This window comes from Mobula hypostoma, chromosome 7 (genome assembly GCF_963921235.1).
Source record: "Mobula hypostoma chromosome 7, sMobHyp1.1, whole genome shotgun sequence".
Lineage (NCBI taxonomy): Eukaryota > Metazoa > Chordata > Chondrichthyes > Myliobatiformes > Myliobatidae > Mobula > Mobula hypostoma.
The window spans coordinates 59,456,147-59,479,107 of NC_086103.1; the positions used below are offsets into that span (position 1 = coordinate 59,456,147).

Consider the following 22,961-nt stretch of genomic DNA (forward strand, 5'->3'; position numbering starts at 1 on the left):
GTTCAGTTAACCATTTGGTTACTAATTTAATTGGTTCAGCACAGCATTGTTGGCCAAAGGGCCTGCCCTGTGCTTTACTGTTCTACATTCTATGTTCTAAGGCATAGGTTAGTTCAATTTTCCAAAGTCTAATATTTGCTTCATTCAGAAGCTTCTCAACCACAATACTGCAAGTCTTAATGAATCCATGTTTCATTACCAATCCAGTATGAACTTGGCGAAGGAATTTGTTACTGCATCTAATGACAATGGGTTCCACTTAGATATTAAGAAATACTGTTTTGACACTTCAGATGTTACTGGGTGAGGCTGTGATCCTGGAAACAGTCCATATTGCAACTTTCTGTAGTGTGAAGCCGCATCACCTGTGCATGCATCAAGAAATATGAGTTGAAAAGGAATAAATGTGGTGTTTTATTTTTAAAATTTTTTTCACAAGTATTTCACCCTATTAAATTCATACAAATGTATTTTATTCCATATCTCAGATTTTATAGGTAGGATTTGTGAATTCTGTAAGGGAGAATATCCAATACCTAACATACCATAATGCAGGGACTACCTGTGTTCACAGTCTATATGTTTTAGGGATTTGAGGGTTTCAGACTTCTTGAGAAAAGATAAATCTGATATAAACCAGTCTTGTGCAAGGCCTTACATATAATGCAAAGCCTCAGAAAAAGTGCTGAACTAGAAGTTTCAAACAGTGTAACTAATATAAACAAGAAGGGTGAGTTGAAAATAAATTTGAGAATGTTAATGTGTGGATGTTATTGGAAGAGGGCAATATGTGAACAGGACAATGAATATCAGAATACAGCTAAATTTTAGATGCATGAAGGATTATGGAGGATGTCAGATGGGAGATGAGCATATACTCTCTCGCTCTCTTTTATATATATATATATATATATATATGTATGTATATATAAAACATTTTTACCTGAGTTCCTACTGCAAAGTCTATCTATAATGTATCTGATGCATCTGAATGTGATGTGATCATTATCTATGTCTCCACACATGCATATTATCTTTCTTCATTCTTATCTTCTAACTAATCCAATAAAGATTCCATCTGTTTCAGGAGATAATTATGCTGCCAACACTGGAATTATCCAGGGAATGTATGAATGCTATCAAAAGGTGGAATTTAGACGAAGCAAATTTCTGCATAACGTAATGCCTCAAAGCTTGTCAAAAGCCCCTCGGAGACTGTGCACAATGCCAAGGTCATACATTTATCTGATACTTGTTCAAAAGGGTATACCTACTGGATAAAAGAATTAAGCATCCATTCTGTGAGGCTTTGCATGATGGAAGGATGCTGCAATCCACTCATATGAACTAGACCTGCCCATTAAACTGCCGAAAGAGGATTGACAGACAAAGCTCAGCTCCCAGGTTTGAAATCTGTCAACTACAACAAGGCATGCTCTCAAGTAGCAGGGAAATTCACTTAACTTGTTGAAAATTACCAAAGAAATGGCTTCACCTCTCATTTCTCTGATTTACAGAAATTTATCTTCAGTATCTGAAACATTATACTCCTCTACTGAATTGAGTTTCCATCAGATTCAGTTGAAACAGCTATAATAGAGTACTGCACATTTCTACACAACAGCTTAATTCATGCTGGATGGAATTTAAATAAACTGTTTTTTTATTAGAAATAAATACTTACTGTGAGAAGTGCAAACATAGTGTGTCCAACATTGAAGCCGTGCCGCCAGTTGTGATAGGTGATCTTTCTGTATCCTTTACTCAGTGAATACATGAAACGAACTAATACCTGCAGCATGGCAGAAACTTTGTCAGTCTTATACACTTAACTCATGTAGCAATTTTGGGAGTATTCACTATTTAAATTCAAATATATATACATTATTCTTGTCATCACTTATGATATATTCCAAATCTCTGGACTGCAGCTTTTTTCATTAATTCATTTATCTGTGGGTTTGGGCTTTGCTAGTAAGACCAATATTTATTACCCATCTATAATTCCTTGAGTCGATGGTTGGGAGTTATTTTCTTGGACCACTGTAGCCCTACTGGTGAAGGTCCTTCACCACAGCCGTAAGGGAAGAAGGTAGGGGTTCCACAGATGATTAAAATATGGTGATATATTCTCATTTTAATACAGAATTCAGTTTGGAAAGGAGCCTGCTGCTGATGGTGTTCCCACACGGGTATTGCCTTTTACCTTCACGGTGATAGAGACTGAGTTTGGAAGACGTTGCTGAAGCTAAGGCAAGTTATCACAGTGTATTTATTAGGTGGTATATACATACTACTGGTACTGCCATGCACCAGTCTTGGAGGCACTGGATGCTTCGAGTGCTGAATGGGGAACAAGTGTTTTGTCCTGCATAGGTTCAGGTTTCTTGAATGTTTTTGGAGCTGCAATGATCCAGGTAAGTCAATGTCTGACTTCCACCTTACAGATGATAGAAGTACTTTGGGGTGTCAGGAAATGAGATATTGCTGCATGCTCAGTCTCTCACTTGCTCTTTAAGCCACAATATTTTAATGACAGGTCTGACTGAGCTTCTAGTCAATGGAAACCTGAGAATGCAGATGCGGAAGACTCAGCAATGGACTTCCTTGATTGGAGGTTGAAAGGATTTCATTGATTGCTAAGCAATTTCAGATGTATTGATGTTTTGAAAAATATCTTTTAAGCCTTAATTATATAATCTTGGAATAGCTTCATTTATTGCCTATGTGTATGCCAACCCTGGAAAGGATTTTTGGGTTAGGTGAGATTTGCATGTGCTTTCTACTTTGTATACAAAATCACCCCACTCAGCAGTTAGTTGCCAATAGCATGAATAACAACACAGCTGGCACAATCTCCTATAGACATTGGATACTGTGTTATGACTATATCAGCATTGATAGCACCCTAAAAACATGAGCTGCACTGGCGAATTTTAAGATCTTACGATAATGGAATCATTCAAGCTATGATAATTAGGCTGTTATTTTGAGAGAGCAGACATGGTTATTTCTAATAGCCACATTAAATATTCATATCCTCAAAAGTTCTTCATCCTCAGTACCTGTCTAATCCCTTCTAATTGTATTGCTTTTCACCACCTTGTTCAGTAGAACATTCCAGTCTTTACAACTCTTCTGTTGAAAAATAAAATCCCTTCATTCCCCTAACAGATCTTTATGTATTTATTTATGGTGATATATTGTCGATCTAAGTTATTTCAATTTTTAAAATTGAGATACAGTGCGGAATAGGTCCTTCTGACGCTTCGAGCCACACCGCCCAGCAATCCTTGATTTAATCCTAGCTTAATCACGGGACAATTTACAAAGAACAATTAACCTTCCAACCAGTATGTCTTTGGACTGTGTGAGGAAACCGGAGCACCCGGAGGAATCCCACTTGACGACGGGGAGAACATGTGAACTCCTTACAGGCAGTGTTGGGAATTGAACCCAGCTGCAGGTTAGCTATACTGTAAAGCATTGTGCTAACCACTACACTACCGTGCTGCCCTAGCGTATGTATTCGTACACTGCCAAGGTGAATACATTTTCTTCATTAACTCTATCCACTTTCCTCATCATCTGAAAAACCCCAATTTGGATACTCAAAACATACCCTGTTATGATCTCATATCTTATTGTTTACCTGCCTTGTCCTTTCTCTTGTCACACTTTGTTCTGTGCAACAATTACAAAGAAAGTGTTATTGATTTTACCTTGTACCACCTCATGCTTCGTGTAATGGTGTAATCTGTATGAATGGTCTGCAAGGAAAATCTTTTCACTATCTCACAGTATATGTGACGATAATAAACTAACTACTAACTCTGTCAGTTCCTCCATATCTTTTATAATGTGTTCGATGTGTAATATACTGTATTGCCTAAAATATACAGTGGTCTGCAGTATTCAGTGACTTAATGCCTTCTAGCACAATTACTTTTCTTTCATATTATAGACTTCTATTTATAAATCCCAATAATCATATTCTTCTTTTACCAGTATCATAACTTTGCTAAGGATTTTAATCAGGTAAGTAAATGCTCTTTAAAAATGAATTTGCAGTTTAACTGCCAAACAAGCTAGGCCAAGAGTTGTGCATATTTGGTGCAGGGCAATAAGTAGGCTTACCTCCCGAGGTACATGGAACTTATCAACCACACCAAGCTCATAATACATCTGTAGTCCACACTTCACAAGATCCAATGGAGACCATTCAAAGTCACAAAAGTGAAATTCGTAGAGTTCTGCCTCTTCAGCATCTGGAAGTTCTTCAATCTTTAAAACAAAGAGGTAAATAATAATAGACTGCAGGATGAGTATCTAAAGGGTTCATCTCAATCTACTTTCACTGAAGACCTGGAGAAATTGCATAAACAATTTGCTCTGTTCTTGAGGTGGATCTATTGATTTCCTACCAAAATTATAATATGATATCAAGTTTTGTGGTGGAAGCTAAGGGTGAATTCATGCAGGGATAACAAAAACATATCCTCAAATGAAATAGACTGCAATTGGATGATCAAAGTAGTGTTTTTTTGGATACATATTGCAACTGTTCTTAAATATACATTTTTGTTCAGCTATTTTTATTTTCTATATAAATATTAATCAAAAATAAAAACACAAAAGACTGAGCAATCCTTTTTTGCTATTTACTCACCAATAAGGCTTGAAGTTCTTCTTCATCGCATTCATTTGGTTCCCGCTCATAGTTTTCTCTAGTTTTCTAATAAAGTAGTGATATGTTGTTACTGATATGCTTTCAAAATCATAAATCAAAGGAAATATAGTTACACATTTAAATAAAATGTTACATATTTTCAAAAATAAACTCTTCATCAATTGATCTGACTTACCAATATGTCCTGTATTTCATCTTTAGAGCATTTAACGTGATAATTAACCATGTCTTGAGCAATGTCTTTCCGATTTTCTAGCTTGTTCATTTTGTCATATGTGTCAGTGTTCAAAACAGACCACCCAAGGAACTGTGTCAAGGCCTGAAATAGATACACAATTGTCAATAGCTGTATAATGCTGCCTATTTGAAATTCTAATGGTACATTCTTGAAACTTACTTCCATCAGAGTTTCATCCATGTCATCAAATGGCTTTCCATCCTTTCTGTTATAAAATGTGGCAACTCCCACAATCTCCTCTTTCTTGTTTACTATTGGCATTGACAGCACATTCTTAATAGTCCATCCCAAGTTATCAAGTGGCTCTTTCTGTAATTTGATTAGTAGGCTCTTAGTGTGTTTATGATTAATACACTGTATTTTAAAAAAATAAACTATGTAGATTTATGCAAAAACATTTATTTCTACATAAGATAACATTATATATTGCATTTTCTTACCTGAAACTCAAAGAATTCACCTGCAGCTGCATTCATAATATTGCATATCTGCAAAAAAATAACATGTAATGTAGATATTTTCCTCCTAATTTCAAACTAATTTATATTCATAGCAAATAACTTGCTTTGCAACAACAAATTGTGCTTGTATGGCATCAAAACAAAGTTATACATGGTCAAAGACCATTACACTTACAAGACTAGTTTCAGCAACATATGACGGCAATCCACTAACCAGGGCCCAATGATCTGCAGGAGGGTTCCTGAAGAAAAGGATACCTACAAATTAGCTTCAGCTAATAGTTCAATTGTTTCTATGCACTTACAAGGGAATGTCTAAAAACACTAATGTCAAGCAAGTCTAATGTTTAATGAGAAAAAAATAATAATTTCTGGAACACTGAAAGAAAAACAAAATCAGCATGGACTTTACTTTATACTTTTACTTTATACTTTATTGTCACCAAACAATTGATACTAGAACATACAATCATCACAGCGATATTTGATTCTGTGCTTCCCACTCCCTGGAGTACAGATCGATAGTAAATATTAAAAATTTAAATTATAAGTCATAAATAGAAAATAGAAAATGGAAAGTAAGGTGGTGCAAAAAAACTGAGAGGCAGGTCCAGATATTTGGAGGGTACGGCCCAGATCCGGGTCAGGATCCGTTCAGCAGTCTTATCACAGTTGCAAAGAAGCTGTTCCCAAATCTGGCCGTACGAGTCTTCAAGCTCCTGAGCCTTCTCCTGGAGGGAAGAGGGACAAAAGGTGTGTTGGCTGGGTGGGTTATGTCCTTGATTATCCTGGCAGCACTGCTCCGACAGCGTGTGGCATAAAGTGAGTCCAAGAACGGAAGATTAGTTTGTGTGATGTGCTGGGCTGTGTTCACGATCTTCTGCAGCTTCTTCTGGTCTTGGACAGGACAACTTGCATACCAGGTTGTGACTCTCAATACCCAGAGCCTGGACTGAAACCAACCTACCACCCTCTATTGTGCCTATTGTCTTCTTTATTATTTATTGTAATGCCTTCACTGTTTTGTGCACTTTATGCAGTCCTGGGCAGGTCTGTAGTCTAGTGTAGTTTTGTGTTGTTTTATGTAGTTCAGTGTATTTTTTGTATTGTTTCATGTCCTGGAAAATGTTGTCTTGTTTTTAACTGTGTACTGTACCAGCAGTTATGGTCGGAATGACAATAAAAAGTCATTCTTGATTTGACTTGAGAAACTAAAAACCAATATACCAAGTTTTGACAGAGGTGGCTGTGGAGATAGTAGATGCACTGGTTGTCATCTCCCAAAATTCCACACAATTTAAAACATACCAGAGATTAGAAAGTAACAAATGTAACTCCACAGTTTAAGAAAGAACAAAGAACAAAATGGAGAAACACAGAGCAGGAAAAAATAAGTCAATGTTAGCAAACCTAACAACTGAGGCAGCTATTCATTCTTTGAATCTACTCTGTGATTTAATTACATGATAGCATTAAGGTCTCTGACAGCTGAAAGATCTATCAACACCAGAAATGATTTTTGTTCAATTTGATACCTAGCCTCAAGAATCTTTTGGGAAGATAGATTTTTCTCCCCAGATTTCCACTACATTTTGTGTTAAGTACCATCTGACAGCAGCCCTGAACCACCCTCCCTCAATTTTAAAGTTATACCCCTTGGTCTATAACTCGCCACCGTAAAGAAAGTTTATTCTTTAGATCCCCTGTCAAATATTTTAATCATTTAAAATGTCCCTTAATTAGATCACCCTTAATTTTCCATAGAAGGGAATAAAACCTTTGCAATCTGACATTCATGGTTCAGATGGTGCCTTGTTTGTAAAGTAATGCCGGAGAATGTGATAAGCCTGGCTCCTTAAACATTCCCCAGAAAATATATAACAACCGCCAGGTCTGAGACGGAGATCTTTTCACTTACTTTGTTACGAACAAGTACACCAGCTATGAGCACCATCAGCAGTTCTGAAACACTGCAAAAGGCAGCACCAAAGTCTGCTTAAAGCAATCGCAACATCAAACACGGCTGATTTAAGAAAGGTCTGATAACTACATCCACAGCAAACTCACTATGGGAACTTCTCAACAACATCTGGTTAACCCAAAACACTTTGGTAACATTAAACTTTTTGATAGGACAGGAAGCTCTCCGAGTCCTCTCCTGGCCTATTCATGACCAGAGAGAAACAAAACCAAGAAGACTCATTCACTGACCAAGTAAAAGTACCTCCCAGCAATTTGTCGGACACTCCATTACAGTCCAACAACAATCACCATAACTTAAACTCAGCGGGTAACGTGGCATTAGTTGACATTATGTCAACACAGTAGTACAGAGGTCAGCATAATGCTATTACAGTGCCAGTGACAATGCCTGTAAGGAGTTGGTACGTTCTCCCCATGATCACACACAATTCCTCTGGCTGCTCCAGTTTCCTCCCTCATTCCAGAGACGTAAGGGTTAGTAGCTTAATTGGTCACATGTGTGTAATTGGACGGTGCAGGTTAATTGGACCAGAAAGGCCTGCTACTACGCCGTATCGCTAAACAATATAATAATAAATAACTACTTGCAGCATTTAAAGGAAGTGATATTAATCAATATGGTGATGGAGATACCTGATGCTGGAACAATTCAATTCTCCTGAAACCGAGTGATAGCATCCATGGAAACTCCTGCCCAATGAGTTTATTCCCATGGAAACCTTTTCTACATGAGTCAGTGTTTACATGAACAACCCAAGGCTTAGCTACACTGCTGGGGTTTGAAAGAATATCAATCCACCCTATCCCTGACATTGCAACCTGTGTGTAAAGTGCACAAATTATGCCAATTTCTGCCATAAATCTCCTTCTAGGAGTAAATATTATCTAAATATTTACTGCACAATAATAGAACTTTTCGTGCCATCAGCTGAATTTGTACCCCACTCTCCTACATTGGGCAAAGTCCAACCTCGTTGACTCAAACATGAATAAATATTGATAAATAGATCCTATCAACTTTGGGGTATCATAAAGCACTTCACAACCGATTATGTTTAATCACCAGCAGTGCAGTGGTCACAGTGGTGTGTCAGGTACAGCTGTTGCCTCATGGTTCTAGAGACCTGGATTCAACCCAGGCTTTGGACCTTGTCTCTGCAGAGACTGCACATTCTCCCTTTGAGCTCCAGGTGCTTTGATCTTCTGCCACATCCCTTAGAGAGGCGGTTTGGTAGGATGCTTGCCTATTATAAACTGCCCCTAGTGTGTAGGTGAATGGTAGAAATGTGGAGGAACTCGGGGAAAAAATGGGTGGTGTGGATTTGGTGAGTCAAGGGGTCTATGTCATAAGACCACAAGACAAAGAAGCAGAAATACACATTATATTTCTTCAGATATATAAAGTGTAAAAGAGAAGCAAGAGTAGATAGCGGGCCACTAGAAAACGTTGCTGGAGAGGCAGTATTGAAGGACAAAGAAATGCTGGATGAGTTAAATAGGTATTTTGCATCAGTCTTCACTGTGGAAGACACTAGTAGTATACCGGAAATCTGAGAGTGTCTGGGAATGAAGTTGCCATTACTAGAGAGAAGATACTTGGGAAACTGAAGGTAGATAAGTCAACCTGAACAGGAGAGTCTACTCTATCCATACTATCCTCTGGCCGCAACAGTCACATCTTACAGATACTGATTGCAACATTTCAACAGTAAACCCAACTGTCTTCCTACCACTGAAATGTTACAATCAGCATCTGTAAGTACGTGACTGCCAAGGCCAAAGGATAGTATGGATAGGTTCAATAACCAGACACAAAGCTTCTGTATTCAGATGGTCTATGCCCCAGGGTTCTGAAGAAGGTGGCTGAAGAGATTGTGGAGGCATTAGTAACGATCTTTCAAGAATCAGTAGAGTCTGGCATGGTTCCGGAGTACTGGAAAATTGCAAATGTCACTCCACTCTTCAAGAAGGGGGAGAAGCAGAAGAAAGGAAATTATAGGCCAGTTGGTCAGAACTCAGTGGTTGAAAAGATTCTGCAGTTGATTGTTAAGGAAAGGGTTTTGGGGTACTTAGAGGCACATGATAAAACAGGCTGTAGTCAGCATGGTTTCCTTAAGGGAAAATCTCGCCTGTCAAATCTGTTGGAATTCTTTGAAGAAATAACAAGCAAGATAGAGAAAGGAGAATTGGTGGATGTTGTGCACTAGGATTTTCAGAAGACCTTTGACAAAGTGCTACACATGAGGCTGTTTAATAAGAGTCAATGGAATTACAGGAAAGGTACCAAAGGATTGGTTTATTGGCAGGAGGCAAAGAGTGGGAATAACGGAAACCTTTTCTGGTTGGCTGCCAATAACTAATGGTGTTCCACAGGCATCGATGGTGAAACTGCTTCTTTTTACATTATATGTCAATGATTTGGATGATGGAATTGATGGCTTTGCAGCCAAGTTTGCAGATGATATGAAAATAGGTGGAGGGGCAGGTAGTTTTGAGGAAATAGCGGACCTACAGAAAGTTTTAGGCAGATTGAAAGAATAGACAAATAAGTGGCAGATGGAATACAGTGTCCAGAAGTGTAGGGTTATGCACTTTGGCAGAAGAAAAATAAGTGTAGACTATTTTCTAAATGGAGAGAAAATTCAAAAATCTGAGCTGCAAAGGGACTTGGGTGTCCTCATGCAGGATTCCCTAAAAGTTAATTTGCAGGTTGACTCAGGGGTGAGGAAAGCAAATGCAACGTTAGCATTCATTTCAAGAGGACTAGTATATAAAAGCAAGGATGTAATGTTGAGTCTTTATAAAGCACTGGTGAGGCCTCACTTAGATATTGTGAGCCGTTCTGGGCCCCTTAGCTCAGAAACAATGTGGTGACATTGGAGAAGGTTCAAAGGAGGTTCATGAAAATGATTCTGGAATTGAAAGGCTTATCATATAAGGACTGTTTGATGGCTCTGGGCCTGTACTCTCTGGAATTCAGAAGAATGAGGGGTGGCGATCTCATAGAAACCAACTGTATGGTGTCAGAGATGAGTGAGTCCATAGAGGCCAAGTACTTATGTATTTTTAAGGCAGAGGCCGATAGATTCATGAGCAGTCAGGGCATGAAGGGATACGGGGAGCGAGCAGGGGACCAGGGCTGAAAGGGACATGGATCAGCCATGATGAACTGCTGGAGCAGACTCGATGAGACAAATACCCCAAGCCTGCTTCTATATCTTAGGGTCTAATTAGACTATTTGGCCCATTAAGTCTACTTTGCCATTTGATCACGGATAATTTATTTTTCCTCTTCATCCCCATTCTCCTGCCTCCTTTCCCTAGACCTCAACAATCCTACTAATCAAGAACCTATCAACCTCCACCTCAAACATACCCAATGACTTGGCCCCACAGCTGTCCTTGGCAATGAATTCCACAGACTCACCTCCTTCTGGCTAAAGAAATTTCTCCTCATCTCTGTTCTAAAGGGACATTCTTCAATTCTGAGGTTGTGCCCTGTGGTTCTAGAACCTCTCACTATATGACACATCCGCTCCACATCAGCCCTTCCCTGTTGTATCTCGCTGCAAATTGAATGAGTTTAGGCACTATTACATTATAGGAATTTATCACATTGAATGACTTTTACATGTTGACATTGTACGGTAATCTCCTTTCCTAGTGTCAATCCATTTACTTTTGTTACAACTTGCCATCATGTTTCTAACGTGATTACAAAGTCAAATGCTGTAAACCTTATCGTTTAATTTGCTTCAAATAAATCTTTGACATGGTACAAGCATTCCATAAAGAGGCTTGTGAATAAGCATTACATGAACAGAGGTAGGCAAATAGGTGCACATTGGCAATTAGAAGATGGACAGGAAGCAAGATATTACCACATTGGAATAGGAAATGGGTGCCATGGTGGTGCTGCGGTTAGCGCAACACCATTACCGCTTGGCGCATTCTGGAGTTCGAAATTCAAGTTTGTATGCTCTCCCCACAAACCGTGTGGGTTTCCTCCAGGTGCTCTTATTAAGATGTTACAATATTAGCACTAAATGGAAGCAATTGGGTTTCTTTTTTTTAGAAATATATTTTAGTTTGAATTGTTCTTAATAAATTTAATGGATTCAAATGTTTTTGAAGACTTGTTTCAAACTTTCATTTTTACCATTGGGACTAAGTCAATTGAGTTAATAGTGTTGTCCCATTGTTCATAGCAAGGGGAGAACATTATGCTGAATGCCCAAACGCAGTCCCTTTTATGAAAACTTTCCAGATGTTCTATGTAAACAGATTCTAGTTCTGTAATCCCATGCATCTTCAAGACTCCAAATGAGCCAATAGCTAACTCTTCCATTGTGGGGAAGAGTATATTGATTGTGATAAAGGGGGCCTCAAGATTTAGAAAGTCTTAAAAATCATGGAGAAATTACCACAGAGGAAAAGGCTACCAATAAAATAAAAGATAGTTAACAACGACATACTTATATTAAGTGAAATTACTGAACTCTTCATTGCAAATGAAGTACTTTTGAAGTGTTATAAGACAGGACTAGTTTATTTTAAAGAAACTTCTTAGAATTTATTTCCAGTATGTCTTTAACACTGCTGGTTTTTCAAGATTATGGGGATAAACTTCAGACCTGCAAGTATCCATTGACTGGGTGGATGGGATCAAATTGTGCTGCACGGATGTAGTACATCACATATCTTCATTGACCAGAACTGTAAGCACAGATATTAGATCAAGAGAAACTGTGACACTTTTTTTCTTGGAGCAGAAGTTGAAAGAAAGTTTCCTGAAGGTACAAGGTTATGAGTTGTTTAGACTGGGTAAATAAAGAAGCTGTTCCCAACAGTGGATGGTTCAAGTACCAGGGAAAATATACTTAAAATTATAAGCAAAGGGTACAAATAGAATGTGATCATTTTTAAAATCCATAAACTATTGATGATCTGAAAGTCACTGCATGTACAGAGAAAAATCCCTAACCCTTTAAAAGGAGATTGGAAAACATAACTTATAGGACAGAAGAAAAAGAACGGTGAATCGGACAGATATGATTGTTCTACCAGGAGCTGGTAAAGACTAGATGGGCCAAAAGGCCTCTCTCTGTATCACAGCAGTTTTATGATCTTATAGTTGTGTAACAATCCAGATGGTGCAGCACTGATATCAAAACTTAAACATCTAAATTGCCAAACATGCATTCAGTGATGTAATTATTGCCAGATATCAAACTCAGTTAGAGCACCTATGCTTTAGCATCAACCTGTGCTACTTAAAAGGATCACAGGTGGACATACTAGTTGCTGTGGAACTCTACCATAAATGCTTTCTTATCTGTCACATTTTATCTGTCATCAGTAAGAGCAAGGATGTGATTGTGGACCTCAGGAAGGGGAAGTTAAGGGAAAACATATACCAATCCTCATTGAGGGGTCGGTGATGATAAGGATAAGTGGCTTTGGGCTCCTGGGTATCTACATCTCAGAGGATTAATTCTGAGCTCAACAAACCAATTCAATCATGAATAATGAAAGCCAGTGATTCTACTTTGTTTGGAGTTGGAGGAGATTTAGTATGTCACCAAAAATTCTTGCAAATTTCTACAGATGTACGATGGAAAGCATTCTGGTGATTCTGATTCTGAACATGTGAAATGAATGCTAATCATAAATGACATCTCAGGGGCTCCCTTGGCCCTATCCCAAAATTGGTCAGTATTCGCCCCATGGTGGCCATGATGTGGATCCTAGGGCATGTTGGATAGTGAAGTACCAGAGAACCAAGCTTTTACTGTAACTTGTATTTGCAGAACTATGAAATCCACAGCAAAGTGTTTAGGAATTATATCTGGATATCTAGCTTTCAGCTAGATATTGATGCTCCCAATACTGAGGCATTTGTTAAAGAGAAAAATAGGGGGCCGGGGAGGAGAGAAACTGTCAGAAAAACTGACAAGGGAAAAGGACGTGGTACAACCACATTCACAAAGGGTTTTCCAACAGCAATTCTCCTATTGCATGTCAGCGAACAGTAATACTTAACACTAATAATTAGCTGATGGAGAACTATTACATGCTGCAGCCAGTAACAGGGTCAGAACTGTTGTTCAAAAGTGGAAGTAGAGTTAGTGGAAGATCTCTCAAGAAGGCACAATTCCCTTTTCATCTCCAATTCTACTGAAGGGAGGTTTGCGACTGCATCTGAATTCACTCATTCCAACGTTAAAAAATGGGCAAGGAAAAGACGCACATCAACATTGTTGTTATCGGACACGTCGATTCTGGCAAATCTACAACCACAGGTCATCTGATCTACAGATGTGGTGGAATTGATAAGAGAACCATCGAAAAATTTGAGCAGGAAGCTGCTGAGTTGGGGAAAGGACTACATCACCATCATTAATGCCCAATGACACAGAGACTTCATCAAGAATATGATTACTGGAGCCTCACAGGCTGACTGCGCTGTGCTGATAGTTGCGGCAGGCGTGGGCGAGTTTGAAGCTGGTATCTCAAAGAATGGACAGACAAGGGAACACGCTCTGATTGCCTACACCTTACCTTGGGTGTCAAGTAGCTCATTATTGGTCTCAACAAGATGGACTCCATTGAACCCCCATACAGCGAAGCAAGATACAATGAAATCATGAAGGAAGTCAGCACATACATCAAGAAGATCGGCTATAACCCAGCAACTATAGCATTTGTTCCTATCTCTGGTTGGAATGGCGACAATATGCTAGAACAAAATCAGAATATGGGCTGGTTCAAAGGTTGGTCAATTACCAGGAAAAATGAAAACCTCTCTAGTACCACACTACTTGAAGCCCTTGACAGCATTCAGCCTCCAGAACGCCCAATAAAGAAACCTCTTTGTCTCCCTCTCCAGGATGTCTACAAGATTGGTGGCATTGGCACAGTACCAGTCGGTCGGGTTGAGACAGGTGTTCTGAAACCATCCACGTTGGTGCAGTTTGCTCCCAATCCAGTCATTACTGAAGTGAAATCTGTGGAAATGCACCATGAAGCCCTGCCAGAAGCTCTTCCTGGCGACAATGTTGGTTTCTGTTAAGGATATCCGTCAGGGTTATGTTGCTGGTGACAACAAAAATGCTGATTTTACTGCACGGGTTATTATCCTGAACCATCCTGGTCAGCTATCTGCTGGCTATGCCCCAGTACTCGATTGTCATACCGCTCACGTTGCCTGCAAGTTCAATGAGCTGAAGGAGAAAATTGATCGTCGATCTGGCAAGAAGTTGGAAGATGGCCCCAAATTTGTAACATCTGGAGATGCAACCATTGTTCACATGATGCCAACTAAGACCATGTGTGTCGAGAGCTTTTCTGAATATCCACCTCTTGGTCGCTTTGCTGTCCGTGATATGAGACAGACGGTGGCTGTTGGTGTGATCAAGTCAGTTACTAAGAAAGATATTGCCACAAAAGCCACCAAAGCTGCAGTAAAGTATTAAACAAGAAGTGAATGTTACCACTGGCCACAAATACCCAGCAAACCTTGAGACTTGCACCAAAATGTTTATTCATTACCAGCCAAATTTGTATATTAATAAGAGACTGGATATTGACGATGATGCATCAATGAAATTCAGAAGGAAAGGATAAGGAATGATGGATTCTAAATGTAGATTCCAAAGTTAGCAGTGTAATTGCAAATGTCCTTTCACTAATTAGAAGCTGTTTTGGTTGTGTAATGATTTAAAACTAATAAATATCCAAAACCAAAAATAAGGCACAATTCATCTCCTCTTCCCTTGACAAAATACAATAATCTGGAAGGGCATTTTGCATCCATAGACTCTGCTGCTAGTGCTAAACAGTAGAAACTACCAACAATGTATTTTTTTACTGAAGGAAGCCAGCTCCCAACTAATACCAGTGATGAGTACTTCAGTGCATTGAAAATTATATCACATGGTGCATTAATTTCTTAAAGATATCTAATCCCCATATAAACTAGAATACTCTTTATAAAAATGCACATTATCAGCTATTTGCATATGTAAAACTGAGGTAACAGCAAACAATGTAGATCATAAAATTAGACAATCACTACTCATATACACAGTTAACAATCTAACTTTTCTGTTCTTAAATCACTTGAAGAGGTCATGCTTGAATCACAAGACTATATACACAAGGGAATCCACTTCTTTAATGTACAGGCAGCTTGTGACAAGGATCCATTATCTGTTTACTGAGTAGCAGTCATTTCTAATTATCTGTTATGCCCTCTATCTTTGATTTATCAAACCAGATCAAACTACAGTTTTCCCATACATGGCTCTTGATCTAGTCCAAATTCCATGCACAATTGAACAATATGTACTGAAGAGCAAAGCTACCCTTGAGATACCCCTGAGCAAATGACTGTCTTTCCCAAGTAATGCTTCAGCTGTCAACAGCTTTGGAGCTGACAAAAATGATGATTATTATTCTATTATGAATTTATTGAGTCTGCCCACAAGAAAATGAGTAGCACCAATCTCATAATTCTTCACCCCTATTGTAGGCATTTCACTGTGGTAGTTAGAGGACCCGCCCCTGTTGGAGATGCAGGAGAATGAAGACAGAAACCCAGATATTATAAAATCATTTGGTTACACTGGGATTTCGGTGACCATCCTGTGCCTTAGAATCATAGACACAGAGTTATACAGCATGGAAACAGGTGCTTTGGCCCAACTCACTGATGCTGACCTAAGTGCTCACCTGTGCTAGTCCCATTTGTCTTCATGTGGTCTATATTTCTCTAAACCTTTCCCACCAATGTATCTGTCCAAATGCATTTTAAGTGCTGTATTTGTGCCCACCTCTACCATTTACTCTGGCAGGTTGTTGTTCTGTGTGATGGTATTATCAAAGTACAAATATGTCACCATGAACACTTTCTTGTGGGCATACTCAATAAATCCATAATAGAATAATAATCATTATTTTTGTCAGCTCCAAAGCTGTTGACAGCCGAAGCATTACTTGGGAAAGGTAGTCATTCGCTCAGTGATACCTCCAGGGTAACTTGACCCTCAGGAACCCACTAGCTCTCACCTCAAATCTATGCCCTATTGTTCTAGACTCCCCTACAATGGAGACAAGACTGTGACATTCTATATAACTTAATTCCCTCATGGTTTTATAAACCTCTTAAAGATTGTCCCTCAGCTTCCTTCATTCAATTGGACACAGTTCCAACCTATCCGGCCTCTTGTGATATCTCAAGCACCTTATTTATGATAATATTTCTGTCACTGGGAAGTCAATTGCATTGATTTAGGTAAGGACATCTTTATCTAAACCTATTGGTTAGAGACTTACGGGATGACTTTAATTTCTTCTTTTCCATGAAGGATGTAATCAATTATTTTGTAGAAGTTTATTTCCTATGGGCAAAAATAAAACAGAACATGTCAGAATGAGAATATTAAGTTGTGACAGAACTTTTTTGGAAATAATTGTAAAACATACCCTTCCATCGGGAGTTCTTGGACCATTATACGCTGGTACTTCACCCATTTGTACTGGCCAGAGATCAAAAAACTCCTATAGATAAATAAAACGAAACAAATAAAAAAAAAGTTTATTGTACATTTTAACCTTCATGCGAATAAAGGTAGTTGATACAGAACTTGAATGAGATAATATAAAACCTTTTCTTTCGTCATGTCTAGCAGTGCAACAGAGTATCTATCACAGTTCAAAAAGCCGCGCACAGTGTAAAGGGCTTTGTGAAACTGTCGTTCAATATCAGTTAGTTCTTCAAATACTTTGCTCGCAGACCATAAAAGTACCTGGAGAAAAAAAGCAAATAGATGTCATTGCAATGCAGCTGTAATGTAAATCCATAAGTATTGATAACTGCAGGGTTATCTGTCCCAACTCTTAAGTCATATAGTGACAGTAGCATAAAACATCCACTCTTTGCCAAGTACTCTAATGAAATTATGCTTCTTGCCCGTCTTTACAGTAACTTTGCTGTGAGATTGTTTTCTTATTATATATGGCATTGCTAGCAGTTCCTGGGAAACCCATTATACATCTCCTTTCTCCTTTCGGGCTTAGGCAGAAATGGGCGAGGCGAGGAAGGTTTGACATTCATTTTCTGTTGTTATTTGAGGAGAGGGGCAGTATGAGTGTGAGGGCAGTTTGCTGTTCTCGGTGTCGGATGTGGGAGGCCCTGGAGTCTCCAAGCCTCCCGGACGTCTACATCTGTGCCAAGTGCATCGAGATGCAGCTCCTAAGGGACCGCGTTACGGAACTGGAGCTGCAGCTCGATGACCTTCGTCTGGTCAGGGCGAGTGAGGAGGTGATAGAGAGGAGTTGCAGGCAGATGGTCATGCCGGGGCCACGGGAGGCAGACAGGTGAGTCACGGTTAGGAGGGGGAAGGGGAAAAGTCAGGTGATGGGGAGTACCCCGGTGGCTGTGCCCCTTAACAACAGGTACTCCTGTTTGAGTACTGTTGGGGGGGACAGCTTACCCGGGGGAAGCAACAGTGGCCGTGCCTCCGGCACAGAGTCTGGCCCTGTAGCTCAGAAGGGTAGGGCAAGGAAAAGGAGGGCAGTTGTGATAGGGGACTCAATAGTAAGGGGGTCAGATAGGCGATTCTGTGGACGCAGTCCAGAGACCCGTATGGTAGTTTGCCTCCCTGGTGCCAGGGTCCGGGATATTTCTGATCGTGTCCAAGATATCCTGAAGTGGGAGGGTGAGGAGCCAGAGGTCGTGGTACATATAGGTACCAATGACATGGGTAGGAAAAGGGATGAGGTCCTGAAAGGAGAATATAGGGAGCTAGGTAGGGAGTTGAGAAAAAGGACCGCAAAGGTAGTAATCTCGGGATTACTGCCTGTGCCACGCGACAGTGAGAGTAGGAATGCGATGAGGTGGAGGATAAATGCATGGCTGAGGGATTGGAGCAGGGGGCAGGGATTCAAGTTTTTGGATCATTGGGACCTCTTTTGGCGCAGGCGCGACCTGTACAAAAAGGACGGGTTACACTTGAATCCTAGGGGGACCAATATCCTGGCAGGGAGATTAGCGGGGGCTACTGAGGTGACTTTAAACTAGAATGGTTGGGGAGTGGGAATCAAATTAAAGAGGCTAGGCGTGAGGAGGTTAGTTCACAACAGGGGGATGGGAACCAGTGCAGAGAGACAGAGGGGTGTAAAGTGAGGGTAGAAGCAAAAAGTACTAAGGAGAAAAGTAAAAGTGGCAGGCCAACAAATCCAGGGCAAGCATTAAAAAGGGCCACTTTTCAGCATAATTGTATAAGGGCTAAGAGAGTTGTAAAAGAGCGCCTGAAGGCTATGTGTGTCAATGCAAGGACCATTCGTAATAAGGTGGATGAATTGAAAGTGCAGATTGTTATTAATGATTATGATATAGTTGGGATCACAGAGACATGGCTCCAGGGTGACCAGGGATGGGAGCTCAACGTTCAGGGATATTCAGTGTTCAGGAGGGATAGACATGAAGGAAGGGGAGGTGGGGTGGCGTTGCTGGTTAAAGAAGAGATTAACGCAATAGAAAGGAAGGACATAAGCCAGGAAGATGTGGAATCGATATGGGTAGAGCTGCGTAACACTAAGAGGCAGAAGGCGCTGGTGGGAGTTGTGTTCAGGCCACCTAACAGTAGTAGTGAGGTCAGAGATGGTATTAAACAGGAAATTAGAAATGTGTGCAATAAAGGAACAGCAGTTATAATGGGTGACTTCAATCTACATGTAGATTGGGTGAACCAAATTGGTAAAGGTGCTGAGGAAGAGGATTTCTTGGAATGTATGCGGGATGGTTTTTTGAACCAACATGTCGAAGAACCAACTAGAGAGCAGGCTATTCTGGACTGGGTTTTGAGCAATGAGGAAGGGTTCATTAGCGATCTTGTCGTGAGAGGCCCCTTGGGTAAGAGTGACCATAATATGGTGGAATTCTTCATTAAGATGGAGAGTGACATAGTTAATTCAGAAACAAAGGTTCTGAACTTAAAGAGGGGTAACTTTGAAGGTATGAGACATGAATTAGCTAAGATAGACTGGCAAATGATACTTAAAGGATTGACGGTGGATATGCAATGGCAAGCATTTAAAGGTTGCATGGATGAACTACAACAATTGGTCATCCCAGTTTGGCAAAAGAATAAATCAAGGAAGGTAGTGCACCCGTGGCTGACGAGAGAAATTAGGGATAGTATCAATTCCAAAGAAGAAGCATACAAATTAGCCAGAGAAAGTGGCTCACCTGAGGACTGGGAGAAATTCAGAGTTCAGCAGAGGAGGACAAAGGGCTTAATTAGGAAGGGGAAAAAAGATTATGAGAGAAAACTGGCAGGGAACATAAAAACGGACTGTAAAAGCTTTTAAAGATATGTAAAAAGGAAAAGACTGGTAAAGACAAATGTAGGTCCCCTGCAGACAGAAACAGGTGAATTGATTATGGGGAGCAAGGACATGGCAGACCAATTGAATAATTACTTTGGTTCTGTCTTCACTAAGGAGGACATAAATAATCTTCCAGAAATAGTAGGGGACAGAGGGTCCAGTGAGATGGAGGAACTGAGTGAAATACATGTTAGTAGGGAAGTGGTGTTAGGTAAATTGAAGGGATTGAAGGCAGATAAATCCCCAGGGCCAGATGGTCTGCATCCTTAAGGAAGTAGCCCAAGAAACAGCGGATGCATTAGTGATAATTTTTCAAAACTCGTTAGATTCTGGACTAGTTCCTGAGGACTGGAGGGTGGCTAATGTAACTCCACTTTTTAAAAAAGGAGGGAGAGAGAAACCGGGGAATTATAGACCGGTTAGCCTAACGTCGGTGGTGGGGAAACTGCTGGAGTCAGTTATCAAGGATGTGATAACAGCACATTTGGAAAGCGGTGAAATGATCGGACAAAGTCAGCATGGATTTGTGAAAGGAAAATCATGTCTGACGAATCTCATAGAATTTTTTGAGGATGTAACTAGTAGAGTGGATAGGGGAGAACCAGTGGATGTGGTATATTTGGATTTTCAAAAGGCTTTTGACAAGGTCCCACACAGGAGATTAGTGTGCAAACTTAAAGCACACGGTATTGGGGGTAAGGTATTGGTGTGGGTGGATAATTGGTTAGCAGACAGGAAGCAAAGAGTGGGAATAAACGGGACCTTTTCAGAATGGCAGGCGGTGACTAGTAGGGTACCGCAAGGCTCAGTGCTGGGACCCCAGTTGTTTACAATATATATTAATGACTTGGATGAGGGAATTAAATGCAGCATCTCCAAGTTTGCGGATGACACGAAGCTGGGTGGCAGTGTTAGCTGTGAGGAGGATGCTAAGGGGATGCAGGGTGACTTGGATAGGTTGGGTGAGTGGGCAAATTCATGGCAGATGCAATTTAATGTGGATAAATGTGAAGTTATCCACTTTGGTGGCAAAAATAGGAAAACAGATTATTATCTGAATGGTGGCTGACTGGGAAAAGGGGAGGTGCAACGAGACCTGGGTGTCATTATACACCAGTCATTGAAAGTGGGCATGCAGGTACAGCAGGCGGTGAAAAAGGCGAATGGTATGCTGGCATTTATAGCGAGAGGATTCGAGTACAGGAGCAGGGAGGTACTACTGCAGTTGTACAAGGCCTTGGTGAGACCACACCTGGAGTATTGTGTGCAGTTTTGGTCCCCTAATCTGAGGAAAGACATCTTTGCCTTAGAGGGAGTACAAAGAAGGTTCACCAGATTGATTCCTGGGATGGCAGGACTTTCATATGAAGAAAGACTGGATGAACTGGGCTTGTACTCGTTGGAATTTAGAAGATTGAGGGGGGATCTGATTGAAACGTATAAGATCCTAAAGGGATTGGACAGGCTAGATGCAGGAAGATTGTTCCCGATGTTGGGGAAGTCCAGAACGAGGGGCCACAGTTTGAGGATAGAGGGGAAGCCTTTTAGGACCGAGATTAGGAAAAACTTCTTCACACAGAGAGTGGTGAATCTGTGGAATTCTCTGCCACAGGAAACAGTTGAGGCCAGTTCATTGGCTATATTTAAGAAGGAGTTAGATATGGCCCTTGTGGCTACGGGGGTCAGGGGGTATGGAGGGAAGGCTGGGGCGGGGTTCTGAATTGGATGATCAGCCATGATCATAATAAATGGCGGTGCAGGCTCGAAGGGCCGAATGGCCTACTCCTGCACCTATTTTCTATGTTTCTATGTTTCTATGAAGAATAGCCTTTCTTTTCTATTCTCTGCTTCCTGTTGATTGGCCAATTCTTTATCTGTATTGCTACAGTACCTTTTATTTCATGGCCTTGAGTCTTGATGATAAAGCCTATTATGATGGCACTCTATAAAATTTTTTTTGTATATCCATATATGCAACATCACATTTATTTCTTGGACATGTGTGACTTATCTTTTCAAATCCCCTTTTGTATCTTTCTCTGCCCTTCAAATGTCTGTGTGCATGTTAAATTAGCCTGAAGTCTCACTCCAGAAGAGCAAAGAGAGGCATATTGGTAAACAGGTAGTACACTTGTCTCACAGCTCCATTAACCTGTGTTTGATTGTGATTTTGTTATGGAAATTGCACATTCTCCATGTGAGCATATGAATTTCCCTCAGTTGTTCTGGTTTCCTTCCAAATCTCAAAGTATTCTGTTAATTGGGTTAACTCTTCACTCTAAATTGCTCCCAATGTAGGCAAGTGATAGGAAATTCAGAAAACTATTAATGGACACTTTTATTCTCCTTGGCTCTATTTCCCATGATTCTTGTACTGATTGGCTGTTTGCTACAGCCCTTTTGAATTGAGAGCAACTTAAAATTTCACTACAAGCAAAAGGAAGTCTTCACCAAACCTGATTGTTAACTCATTGTTTTGGAGTTAGCTTAATTACTGCCAAAGGCATCGACAGGAAATAATGTGCTCATAGACCAAATATTTTTAAATTATTTCCTGTACAAGATGTTGTTATTGCTAGCATTACCAGTATTTATTATTGTCAGATGGAGTCAAAAAACATTAATATGATTAACGTTACACATGTTCCTCATTTGATGAGCATTAGTGAGCCAAGAAGTTTTTAATACCAGTCTGATAGTTTCATGGTTATGATCACTAAGAGAAACTTTCTTTTATAATTTTGGATTTGTACTTGAATTTAAATTCCTCTGTTGGGAATGTGGATTTCAATTCATGTTTCCGGATCAGTGGCCCAGAACTCTGGCTGCTGAGTGTATGCTCTCATAGATAAGTTGCTAAGATATAATTATATAACATTAGATCTTGAATTTTCACAGAGAGCTTTAATCCTTTATCGAAAGAGCTTTGTTTAACTTTACCTGCCCTTTCCTGGTTTCACAATTATGGAGATAATTCAGATGATAAATCTTGAGTGTTAAATTGAGAAAATTGAGGTACTTTAACAAAATCTGCAAATAAAAACAGAATTATTTTTTAATATAAAAAACAGAAAATGTTATGTCAAAACAATGCATGTTTGAATAGAGATTGGTTACTGACTCACATTTTCTAAGTAGATGGAAAATGTAACTCATCCTAAAGAAGAAGCAGCATTCTAAAAGCAAGATAACACAA

The 22,961-nt window shown here is 39.9% G+C and overlaps 1 protein-coding gene and 1 pseudogene across 2 annotated transcripts in view; one reads left to right on the plus strand and one right to left on the minus strand.

The window, feature by feature from the left end:
* The window catches only part of LOC134348926 (rod cGMP-specific 3',5'-cyclic phosphodiesterase subunit alpha-like), a 77,243-nt gene that overhangs the window by 30,207 nt on the left and 24,075 nt on the right, over positions 1-22,961 (minus strand). For both annotated transcript variants that reach the window (XM_063052731.1, XM_063052732.1), the window contains exons 3-13: positions 22,706-22,795; positions 17,041-17,181; positions 16,859-16,933; positions 16,709-16,773; positions 5,565-5,631; positions 5,369-5,416; positions 5,088-5,237; positions 4,866-5,009; positions 4,670-4,735; positions 4,138-4,284; positions 1,685-1,792 (exon numbers count right to left, since the gene is read on the minus strand). In XM_063052731.1, the coding sequence (XP_062908801.1) occupies positions 1,685-1,792; positions 4,138-4,284; positions 4,670-4,735; positions 4,866-5,009; positions 5,088-5,237; positions 5,369-5,416; positions 5,565-5,631; positions 16,709-16,773; positions 16,859-16,933; positions 17,041-17,181; positions 22,706-22,795 (1,101 nt within the window). The remainder of the gene's footprint in view (positions 1-1,684; positions 1,793-4,137; positions 4,285-4,669; positions 4,736-4,865; positions 5,010-5,087; positions 5,238-5,368; positions 5,417-5,564; positions 5,632-16,708; positions 16,774-16,858; positions 16,934-17,040; positions 17,182-22,705; positions 22,796-22,961) is intronic.
* LOC134349339 (elongation factor 1-alpha 1-like) lies at positions 13,588-14,920 on the plus strand (annotated as a pseudogene).